Raw genomic sequence first — 12,622 nt, 5'->3', positions numbered from 1 at the left:
TTTATTACTATTTAAAACGTTGTGTATTCCTATAGGTAATACTTACAAATAAAATATGTGGAATTTCCTTGAGATTTCTGATCTGATGGAGTCTAAAGCCATGGCTGGTTCTAATGAGCATACAAATCGAATGCTGTGTGGGTGTGTTCCCTCTGCCTCTCCATATTCATGCTTTGCCTCTCCCCGCCCTGTTCCCTGCCTGGTGAAACTGATCTGTGTGTACTGCATCCTGGGGCCTCACTGTCCTCTGGCTTCTTGTTGGATTTGGCTCATTGGAAACAAGGACAAAGGACCAAAGACAGGGAGGAGAGTGAGGCTGGGTATTGATTTACTTCCTGCAGTGTTAGTGTGGACTGGTCCAATTGCCTTAAGATTCTAGTTTATATCAGGCTACCCTTTCTGCACAGCCCTCTTTGTCTCTGTGTTCCAGTAACAACAATCTTTTTTCCTTTAGGCCTAGAGGTTGCAAAAAGTTTTATTAATGGTGCAGGATCTTGGACTTTCCCTTGTGGGTTTCCAGTCCCTGCACATAACCTTTGTAAATAATCCCTTTATTAAACTTTCCTCAAATTACCATATTTGAGCTTGCCATCTGTTTCTGGCTGTGACCCTAGGTGATACATATGCCTTGATCTCTTCCTTCTTTCTCTCATTCACAGGAATCAGACCAGCATCAGATGGCTCTCTAAGCTTTCACTGGATCCCTCCTCATTTTCCCTCATAGTGTTTTCCTGATAAATCCCTTGCACATTTAATATTGTCCTGGCACCTTCTTCTTGCAGGACCTAGAAAAACCCTGTAGCTTATTAACCTCAGGCATTCCCCCAGGCCTTGGGCCTTAGTTAAGGCTTACAGAAGACCTGAGAGGGTTGAATCACTTGGCATCAATTTGATATCTAACTATTGAAAATGATTCTGTTATAGCATATTGGTGAAGGTGTCTTAAGTGGAATGTATGACAGGGCGATGGTGAAGTTAGACCTGGGGTTAATGGCGCTGGGGACAGACACATGCTAGCAGCAGGAAATGTTAAAACTGGGATAATTTTAGTTGGAAGAAATTCTAGCTTTTATCCTTTACCATCATGTCTTAAGTTAATGTTGCTCTGTTTTCTCTTCCTTGCTGTTGCTAAGAAAAAATATGCAGGGCAGCTGTTTGAGTAACTGAACTAGAAACTATGAGATGGTCTAGAGAGAGCGTGCTTAAGTTTATGCTGGATTCTATCAGCAGAAAGGTGGAAAAGGCTTCAGAGTCAGTTTTAAATTTGGGGGCTGTCACTTATATGACCTTGGATGAGTTATGGAACGTGATGGAACTTGCTTCTTTTATAAGCAGGAAGGTAATAAATGCCTACTTTTAAATATTATTTTGATGACTTACAGTAATTCATACGAAGGTCTTAACCAATGTGCCTGGTTTATTTTTCTCTTGGCTAAATGTGTGCTTGGGAAGAGAGCTCAATTACTTGATAAAACGCTTGGAGCGGCAGTCTCCAAAAAGGGTGTCCCCACACTCCATGTAAACGTTCACTCCGGGGCCCACAGCTGAGCCAGCAGGGCTTTTCCCCAAAGGCCAAGCGCCCCACGGTCTCTTGAGCACTCGCCTTCTGAGAGCACTGCTGCTGTAATTAATAGTGGCAAAGTTTTAGTGAACTCCATGAGATTTTTTTCTGACACTTACTTTTTAGATCCTGAAATCATTTCTATTCCTTCGAGATCAATTAAAAAGTTTTTTTTCATCTTTGCCAAGATGCCTGAGGCAACTTTCCAGCTGTGTCTTTTTAATGAGTTCTCTAAAAGGCTCCTGAGCCTTGGGGTTCTGTAGCAAACTAACTGAAGTTGAGGGAGCTCTTGGGGAGTAAGGGCGTGAAAACTTCTGAGAAACCTTAAAGGTGATTCCTCTGGGCAGACTACTCAGAGGTGCACAGGCCTTTCAACTTAGACTCTCTCTAGATTCATTCACAGTCACCGAGGGAGGTTGGAAGCAAGGGGAGAGCACTTCAGAGCCTTTAATAGGCCGCTGATGGGTAAGGCTCTTGCAATTGGTTTCATATTTGAGTACAGACTTTGGCCTGTTGGGGGGCACCTGAAGGAGGGGTGGCACTGACCAGATCCACAGTGAGGAGCGTAAGCACGTGTCACCAGCCCCATCCCCAGACTCAGGCCACCTCAGGGCTTCCGTTAACCTGATGGATGTCAGGTGATCCCCCCCATCCCCAGGAAATCAGCACACAAAGAACGCAAATATTTGCTTATACGGGCACAAAGCAGATTGGCCATTTAATTGAACCAATCAATCCATTCATGATGAAAACCGTTTAATTCAAACTCTCTTGTAGAAGTAAGTCTGAGTCCGGGAAGCAAGTAACGGAAAGGATTGAAATGTGTTGCTGATGCGACCAGTTTCTCTCAGCTCTTTCACTGCGAGTTTACATTGGTTTTCGTGCTTAACCGTCTGCCAGACGTACCAGTGGAGCAGGGTTGGTAGTAAGGTGAGCGAAAGAGGAACCCAGGGTGAATTCAATTTATTATAGAGAGCCCAGGCAGGAGAGACACTGATGGGATTTAATAAAGAGGCTTTAGACCATCATGTAAAGGTAAATCATTTCCCCATTTCTCAAATATCTCTCACCCCTCCAAAAAAAAATTAAGCCAGCAAGCTATCAGTACTCAAAAGATTTTCCTGAATACACCAGGGCAATTTCCTTAGGTAAAAATTTAGATAAATTAAATTAAATCTATTTTAGAGAAAGAATTCTTAGGGTGAAGAATTAGTTGATAGAAATATCAATTTTAAGTAAGTAATCTCTTAAAGCAACAATGATTTGTTGTACATGTTTATATATTCTCCCTTCTCAGATACCATTGAAGCAACAATACAATAAAAGGTATAACCCACAGGAACAAATAGGATGGCAGAGGAGACAGCAAACAAAAATTGCAGCATTAAAAATATATGAAAAGTATGTGGAAGAGTGCTAAGTAACTTATTAGAGAGGAAGCTACTAACTAACAAGCACACAGAAGGGGAAACAATTAAGAAGGAAGACACATTACCTCTAAGAGCCTCTGAGAGCCTGCAGACTTGAGGGCAGTAGCAACAGTGGAGGGAGGGGGTACCCAAAGGGTAAAATGGGGTAAAATAAATGTCTACTATTACAGTGATTGGATCTCCTGACTTCTGTACCATCCCTATACAGCTAGGTCACAGCTCGCCCTGGGCAAGAGCCCGCAGTCTCATCCTATGGAAAAACTGAAGATAAAAGCCCTAAATTCTGGCATCCCAGACAAAAGCTGGAGCCAGTGAGAGTTGGGTCTGAAAACAGAGGAATTAAGTGCAGGTCTGAGCACTGAAGGCTGAGAATGTGAGCCCAGCTACTCCCCCTGCACCTCAGTCTCTCACACTTAGATACCGTCTACACCTCCTGCTCATAATTAGACAAGAAGTCAGAGAATTCATTGAATGAACCAAAAGGTCCCAGAGGCATTTATATTTGAGAGTATCTCAACAAAATGGCTAGCTGGACTATCCTGTCACCCTTTGTAAAACTCCATATACGGAGTTTCCAGTGACAGACAAATGCAAAAAGAAAAGAAGAAATCATTGGAAACAGAGATTATGAAGAAATGAATATAAAGACTGTAAAATGCAATAATTAAATATTTCTATCTTTCCCACCTTTTCCTGTAAGAAGAAATCGACAATTGGCTGGTTTCATGGGTGTGGGTGGGATAGTAATGCGGGAATCTGTGTATGTGAACTGGAGCGTGGAGGTAGCATGTTTGAGAGATTGGACACACTGAGCAAATAAGTAATTGATGGAGCAAGTAAGCAAAGGCTTCGAGGACTTACAACTGGAAAAGCTACTCACAGCTGTAGAATGGCAACAGTCTAGAAAGCACTCAGAGAGGGTAGGAATGAAATGGAAGCAATCAATATGAAGTCATTTTGTTTTTTAGTCAGCTTCATTGAGGAATAATTCACACACAATTTAGTGTATCTCTTTTAAGATAGTCTAATGAGTTACGACAAATCAGCTCAATCAAGATTTAGATCACTTACCTCACTCGGAGAACTCTCCTAGCACCCCTTCTCAGTGGCTTTATGCCCTCTTATCCTCTGCCCTGCCCTTGGATATGCTGCTACAGATTTCTGTCACTATAGGTTAGTTTTGCCTGTTACACAATTTCATATAGATGCAATCAGAGAAAATACTCTCTGTCTTCTTTCACTTAGGCACAGGTACAGGGAGACAGTTCTGATAAAATATTAAAATTAAACAGTAACTTACAGTACAAAAGACAATTTTAATGCCCATACAAACCCCAAATGTCTGATTCAAAAATATTTTACTGCATCTATTAATGGGCAATGATTAAAAATATAAATTGCTGCTGTATGATAAATATCCGATAGTGAACATCTTGAAAGCAAAGTGAACAAAATATTTATTGCTTTTCACATACCTGTTTTTCCCTGTAATTTTAAATTCCTAATTCTTTTACTATCTTCTCAATTTTTCCAATGATGAAAGAAATTTCACTCATCATGCTTTTGATTCGTCCATGTTAATGCATATATCAGCAATTCATGTACTTTTATTGAATGGTATTCCATTGTATGGATAGATCATCATTTTTTAAAAACCCACGCAACTGTTGGTTAACATTTGGATTCTTTTTAATTTTTTGCTAGTTTTTTAAAAAGCAACTCTGAACACTTGTGTCCATGTCTTTGTGTGATTTTATTCTCTTTGGAAAATATCTAGAAGTATTTACATTTCACACTTCACGCTGTGAAAATGTATATTTTAGTTTATTTGACACTGAAGGATAGTTGTTCCATTTTATATTCTCACCAGCAATATATGAAATTTCCAGTTGATCAACAGCTTCACCACAGTTGGGCTTTAATTTTTAGCCATTACAGTGGATGTACTGTGGTATCTCATTGTTTTAATATGTATTTCTCTGATGAATGATGATGTTGAACATCTTTTAATGTACTTACTGACACTGTGTATCATCTTTTGTGAACTGTCTGTTCAAACCTTTTGTCCACTTGTTATTTGGGTCATTCGTATTCTTACTAAATTTAAGAGGTCTTTATGTATTCTAGGTAAAAGTCCCTTGTCAGATATGTATTCTGAACATTTTACTCAATTCTCTGGTTTGCCTTTTCATTTTCATAGTGATGCTTTTCAAAGAAGAGAAGTTTTTAACTTTGGTGAAGTACAATTTATCACCTTTTAGTGAAACCACATTTTAAAATATATTCATAAATATAGAAATAGTTTTATGTGTCCATGTAGATGTGTATAAGTACGTAAGTATGTAAATACATTTCTGCTCCTATTTGCTGGCCTGGAGGGCTTAGAAGAACTGACACACCCCTGGCAGTGAACACACTGAGAGCTCAGATCCTGGTTTTTAAGTGCTCTTCTCCACTAAAAGGAACAGGGCTTCCTGAAGAAATGGCTAATTCTAGGGTAAGATTTTTAAAAATATACAAGAAGAGCCTATGAAAACAATTTTTTCCCCTTCCAGTTTTATTGAGATATAATTGACATACACTACTGGATAAGTTTAAGATGGACAGCGTGATGATTTGACTTACATACATCATGAAATGATTACCACAGTAAGGTTAGTGAATACTCATCATTTCATACAGGTAAAACATTAAATAAATAGAAAAAAAATATATATTTTCCCTGTGATGAGAACTCTTAGGATTTACTCTCTTAACAACTTTCATATATAGCATACAGCAGGATTAATTACATTTATCATGTTGTAATAAATACAGTATATCCCTAGTACTTACTTGTCTTATAACTGGAAGTTTGTACCTTTGACCACCTTTATCACCCTACAAAGATACATGATTACTGACTATCTTCCTTATGATGTACATTTCAGTGTTGTGACCCATTTGGAAGTTTGTACTTCTTACTTTCCCTTGCCTGTTTCACTTATAACTACTCTCCTCCCCTCTGGAAACCACCTAAATGCTCTAGGTATCTTTAACTTTCTGTTTTGTTAACTTGTTTTTCTTTTTATATTCCACATATAAATGAAATCATATGGTTTTGCCTTTTGCTGTCTGATTTACTTCACTTAGCATAATACCCTCTAGGTCCATCCATGTTCCTACAAATGACAAGATTTCATTCTTTTTTATGGCTGAGTAATAGTTCATTGTGTGTGTGTGTGTATGTGTATATTACATCTTCTTTATCCATTCATCAGCCTGTAACATCTTTTACACCAGAAAATAAGAAAATACTAAAAAAAAATAAAGTGGGGATGTAGCTAGAGGGGACCACGGTCACCTTGAAGGAACTCCTATTAGCCAAATAAAAACAAAAAATAAAAGTAACAGATTACAGTCCACTGAATAAAATATGGAATCATGAGTCCATACTGATATGCACAATTAAATGACCAGTAAAATAAATGAGCATCATGTAAGCTCTTATTTAGCAGAATTACAACTCATAAATGAAGAAGAAATGGTAGAAATAGAAACTCGTCATTTGTTGACCATTATAGTGGTAATTGATTTAGGCAGTGGTCATCAATTGAATGGATAAAGTTCTGATAAGGATAAAAATGTTGGTATAACATCAGAATATCTCTTACAAAACGCTAATGAACTACAAAGGGAAAACTAGGACTTTATGATGGAGAAATCTGGCAGATATCAACATAATCAGATGATCAAGGTTAAAACACTGCCAATGGTGAGATGAGTCAATGTCAGGTGTCCTCTGATGTATTGAGAAGAGTGTAGCATTGTTACTAATACTTAGATATATGCAAATGATATAAAGGCATAAGAATTTTAGTTTGTGATATATGCTGTTGTGCTAGATAATCATTGTGTGGTTGGGGAAGAGGGGATGAGTGATAATTAAACCAAGAATGTACTTCTAGCATAGGGATCAATGAGTGCAAAATCCCTGAGGCTGGAAAGAGTTTGATATGATCTAGAACTTGTTCTAGGTCTGGTACAGGTTTAACACACTGGTCAAAGAGGAATATAACAAGAGATGTAGTCTTAGAAGGAGGAAGGGCCAGATATTTAGCTCTTTCAAAGCTTTCAAAAGGAATTTGGTCTTATATTGTTAAAGAGAGGGTGTTACAGATTTTTAAGTAGAAGAGATACATAATATGCTTTGCATTTTCAAAGGATAATTGTTGCTGTGAAGAGAATGACAGGAATGGAAGTGTTTTTCTAATCTACCAACACCTAACTTAAGTTATCTGAGGAGGAAAGGAGAAAGAAATTAATGCCAGTTTTCAAGTCATTATCTCATAAGGATGTTGATCTACCTCCTTCAAGCTCCACCAGATCTATCTGGGGCAAGACTGAGATCCAGGAACTCATCACCATCCATATCCCTGGGGAGTGTAATTTATAATGTGGTCCCAGGAGTATCTTTGTTCTTATTATTTTGTGACTTTCATGTGTATAGATCCAGCTAGATCTTAAGTCACCACCTGCCAGCCCCTTTTCTTCTGAACATCTGTCCCCAGAGTCCAGAGAAATGGAGACAGAGACAAACAGTTTTTGTTCTTCTGGCAGAGATGATGTCTGTGTCTCATATATCCCTGTCCCCTCTCCCTCAGGACACTCAAGGATGATCTGGGAGGGCTTGGGTGGAGATGAGCTCACCATAAAACCTCTCCTGCTGGTGCTCACCGTGAGCAGGTCAGTCCCTGCACCAGTCTGTGTCAAGAGAACAGGAACAACTCCTGCACCTGCAAAGTCCCTCTTTCAGACCCTCAGAGGGAACAAGATTCTCAGCTCTGATCTTCAAAATCTCTCCTGACTTTTGTGCAGCTTCCTCTAAATCTAATCCTGTTTCTAAGACCAGTGCCACAGTGAGTAAAGGCTTTTTTTGCCAAGTGTGGTAGTTTAGAGAAGCTGGGATCTGGAGGAACCAATTGAGTGGGAAGTACATGGTCAACTTACGGGCAGGCAGATTTCCGGGTTTAAGACAGGGCTGGAATTTGCAAACCTGGAGCCATAAACTGCCCATCGAGAAAGGTCGTGTATATCATGAACGGTCTTGTAATAGGTGTATACGTCTATGGAACATTTCAGGTTTTCCCTTTCTCTCACCCCAGTGGCCATATGGTTGGTGGGATGACAGCCAAAGAAAATGAAAGAAGAGTCACAAGACTTGATTAAATTCCAAGACATACTCTGGATGTTTTTCCTAAAGTAATGTCTTTCATCCATCTATTTATCCATCCATCCATCCATCCGTCCAACAAATGTACTGTCCAAATACAATGAGCCGAAACAGCATCTACTTATCAGAACCAGGGAAGCAGCCCTGCAGGAAGGTGGGGTGGGGCAGGAGTATAAATGTATTACAGAGGTCCTTGCCCTGACCGTGGACCATAAATTACTTCTGTGATTGGTGACTAAACTAGTGATGTCACTCTGCCCATGCACAGAAGGAAAACAGCCAGATTTTCCTGCGTAGTATCAGGAAGAAAAACGTAGTGCCAACTTCATGTACTAAAGCATTAAATCTAGTAGAAAACATAGGGAAACATACTTCCTTGAAGCTACATTTGTACATTTCATTCTCATTTTATTCATTGGTATATTTACTCTGCGATCATTTATTGAGCACCTGCTGTGTGCAATGTCCTCCCCACAAGTTTTAAAATAAGAACAAATCAGATGATAAAGAGGAAGTAGGAACAAAATCTGAAAACTAAATAAATTGGAAAGTAGAAGTAAAAAAGAGAATCTGGCTATGGGCTTTTCTCATAATGAAATAGTCATTATGGAAAACAGTTTGTTCTGTGGCTGCCATCGTGATAGTAAGAGTATAAATTTTTGCTGTCAAAGGTAAATAAAATTCTGTGGAAATGAAAATAGTACATGATACCCTGTATTCCCTTATATTAGTTACCTAGCCCTTTCTGCTTTACTGTGGATTAAAGGACTTGACATGATGACTTTGAAAAGGATTGTTCACTGAGATAATGCACAGTCTATGCCATAAACCCCCCTCTCTCTGTTTAATAGCGAGTCCAGATCTACATTTGCTCCTCAGCACACAGCACTGAGGCAGCAGTGACCAACACAGACACGTCGCCAGGGCATGACAGGAAATCAGACATGGGTCACGGAATTCATCCTCCTGGGATTCCCACTCAGCCCAAAGATGCGGGTGCTCCTCTTTGGGCTCTTCTTCCTGTTCTTTGCCTTCACCCTGCTGGGGAACGGGGCCATCCTGGGGCTCATCTGGCTGGACTCTCGACTGCACACCCCCATGTACTTCTTCCTCTCACACCTGGCCATCGTGGACGTTTCATATGCTTCCAACAATGTCCCAAAGATGCTGGCAAACCTTCTGAACAAGAAAAGAACTATCTCTTTTGCCCCATGCATAATGCAGACCTTCTTATACATGGCTTTTGCTCACACTGAGTGTCTCATCTTGGTAATGATGTCGTACGATCGGTACGTGGCGATCTGCCACCCCCTGCATTACTCTGTCATCATGAGCTGGAGAGTGTGCACTGTTCAGGCCATCACTTCCTGGGTCTGTGGTTCCCTCCTGGCCTTGGTCCATGTGGTTCTCATCTTGAGACTGCCCTTCTGTGGACCTTGTGAAATCAACCACTTCTTCTGTGAACTCCTGTCTGTCCTCAAGCTGGCCTGTGCTGACACCAGGCTTAACCAAGTTGTCATTTTTGCTGCTTCTGTGTTTATCTTAGTCGGGCCCCTCTGCTTGGTGCTGGTCTCCTACACACGCATCCTGATTGCCATCCTGAGGATCCAGGCAGCTGAGGGCCGCAGAAAGGCCTTCTCCACCTGCTCCTCCCACCTCTGCGTGGTCGGGCTCTTCTTTGGTAGTGCCATCGTCATGTACATGGCCCCCAAATCTCAACACCCCGAGGAGCAGCAGAAGGTCCTTTCCCTGTTTTACAGTCTTTTCAACCCTATGCTGAACCCACTGATCTACAGCCTGAGGAGTGCAGAGGTCAGGGGTGCCCTGAGGAGGGTACTGTGGAAGGACAGGCCAATGTGAGCAATGCTAGACTCTGGAAAGTGGAAGATTTGTTCTCTGTGACATTTGGGGGAATGTTAATGCAAATGTCTTAAATTCTCATGCCTTTGATTTCTGCTATTTAGAATATATATTGATCAGCTGCTCTTTCTAAACATGGGGCTCTGACTAGACTGCAAAGCACAAGCAGAAAGTCGTGAAGAGCACAGGCCATGAGACGAGAATCAGGTAGTGGTGAAGTACGTGGCAGGGAGCCATGGATTCTTACCGCCAGTTCCCAGCACTAAGGCCCAAGTTCATTCTTTTGAAGTTTTGTCCTCTTAAATTGCCTCTTACATTCCTGTATGATTTCCATCTCCCTTATTGCTGTAAGAATGTTCTAGCAATGCCATAATAAATGCTGCTACAAGAGTGCACCTCTAACAAGACCGAATAAAAGTTGACTCTGGTTAAGCAGTGCCCTCCTGGGAAATGCAGTCAGGACTGTGGGAAGAGCAACCACCTGGTCTGAAGGTTAAAGTCTAAGGGTGATGCTATCAGTTCTGAAAAATCACCTGAATTTGAGCCTAATGAATTTATTTCTGTGAAAAGCAAAGTTCACTTGTATGGATTTTTTAAAATATGGGAGACAGAAAAATAACAGGATCTTTGTTTCATTTCATTTAATTCTACACTATTTAGTTAGAGAAACTTTGTGATTAGAATAACTCTGAAGGGCCATTATTAGGGAGTTACTTTCCAGAGTTCTGATTACAAAGCTGGGTGTAGGTGACATTTGACCATTATGATGATTACAGGTGTTAGAAAATACTGTGGAAGAAAGAGCGCATCAAGGGAGCCTAGTAACTTGACGTACGTTGTAGATTCACATTTAGAACCAATAACAAAACAGAGACTGATAAAGACTCGTAGGAACCTCAACCAAACTCCAGAGAGCACCTGCTCCATGTGATGTAAATCACTCATTCTGGACCCTAGCTTCAGAATCATATGGAAGAGTAATTTGTTTCTTTTAGCACAAGTTCGGGACTTAAGTGGCCAACACGGTATGGTAATGGTGATTTCTCTAACACAGAGGGTGTGGTATCTTTGGAATTCTCTCACTTCCTCTCTATTCTTGTAGTATCACATGCCATTCAGGTGTGTGATACATGATGATCGTACATTATTATCTTTCTGTATATCTATTTTTTTACCCTAATTCTCTCATGTTTTAATTTCACTCTATATCTTTTTTCCCATGAAACTTAAGAGCAAAGAGAAATTTTTCCCTTCCTCCCTCTCTCCTAATGCACTCTTTCCCCTCAGTTCTCACAAAGTCTAGTTTCTGACTGTTCTACTCATTGACTATTCTATTCATTAGTTCATTTGGGCAAATAGTTTTGTCTCTGGCCATTATCTTCGTCTTCTTAGCTCCACACTCAGGACATTTCTAGCCCACAGAAATCCACAAAACTTGTTCCAGTCTCCTCCTCCCCAAAGAATAAGGTGAATAAAGAAATAAATATAAAGCACTGTGGAATTATTGTCTATCCTATTTTAAAGGTGGGAGAAAACAGGTAATATTTTCAACAAAAATTACTTTTTAACTGTAACTGAAAAATTATGATGTTCTCTAAAATATATTTACCTTATGTTAAGGTTAATATCCTAAAAGGGAAGAGGAAAAGGAAAATATAGGACAGTTTGTCTCACACAAAACATCAATCATAGGCTTGAACTCAGAATTTTTCTACAAGGACGCATTAGAAAAATCAGCAGATGGCATTCACTCTTACATCAGCTCAAAAATACTTGAGAAAAAATAGACCAAAAAGACCAATCTTGTGCAAAGGTAACTGGTATGGAAGAATTATAAAGAGATGACCTCTAGCAGGTCTGAGGAGTGGCTCTGACTGGAAAAAAAAAATGACAAAACTATATTTTGTTAGTAAATCGCAGAAAATGCCTGAGCTTGACACTGCTCTTACTTGTTTCAATATTTGTGTTACGGGATTTAATAAACAAACTGTATTTTGCTATGACCTCTTTTTCTATGTATTCTTTTAACATTAGTCATGGTTCTGAAAAGGCTGAGACAAGAGGGAAGAGGATGCACTTACTCTTGATGCTGGGGATTCTGCTGGTGCTTCCCTGCGTTGTTCTGTTTCCCTTTCTCCCTTAACACCATGAAGCAGGTATTAGTTTCCTCCTTTAGTGAATAAGGAAACAAAGTTTTAAAGGATTTTAGTAACTTTCTCTACCCAGCGGAGCCAGGAATAGAACAGAGTTGGGAGTTTAACATGACTGTATTGATTCCAAACCCACACTGCCTATCAGCTTTCTTCCTGAAACATCACAGATTTTAGCTCAGCCTGGCTGAGACTTGGCATCCTTGTGACAGGGCAGAGTGGCAGGAAAAAATATATACATACTTGATAAAAAGGGTATAATGGAAATGAAAGTGATCACACAGTAAAACTGAATGCGGGTAAAACTCATGATTAAAAAAACTATTGTTTTGATTAGTTATTTTGGAGAAAGTCTCATTTAAAAGAGGTTGAAGGACAGTGCATAGGAGCTCGGATCCAAAATGATTTT

The 12,622-nt window shown here is 39.9% G+C and overlaps 2 protein-coding genes across 2 annotated transcripts in view; both read left to right on the top strand.

Annotated features, from left to right (window-relative positions):
• Positions 1-12,622, top strand: part of LOC105071588 (olfactory receptor 2A2-like) — a 92,819-nt gene that overhangs the window by 37,395 nt on the left and 42,802 nt on the right. The gene's annotated exons all lie outside the window — the stretch shown is intronic.
• LOC105068436 (olfactory receptor 2A5) lies at positions 9,131-10,063 on the top strand. The gene has a single exon (XM_010954335.2). It carries the CDS (start codon positions 9,131-9,133, stop codon positions 10,061-10,063), a length of 933 nt encoding a protein of 310 aa, XP_010952637.1.

The sequence above is a fragment of the Camelus bactrianus genome, chromosome 7, assembly GCF_048773025.1.
Source record: "Camelus bactrianus isolate YW-2024 breed Bactrian camel chromosome 7, ASM4877302v1, whole genome shotgun sequence".
Lineage (NCBI taxonomy): Eukaryota > Metazoa > Chordata > Mammalia > Artiodactyla > Camelidae > Camelus > Camelus bactrianus.
The sequence above is the reverse complement of the archived record's forward strand: the minus strand, read 5'-3'. Positions and strand labels throughout refer to the sequence as shown.

Bases quoted from the DNA above. Each gene is read 5' to 3' on its own strand.
- LOC105068436 (XM_010954335.2), top strand. From the start codon at position 9,131: ATGACAGGAAATCAGACATGGGTCACGGAATTCATCCTCCTGGGATTC.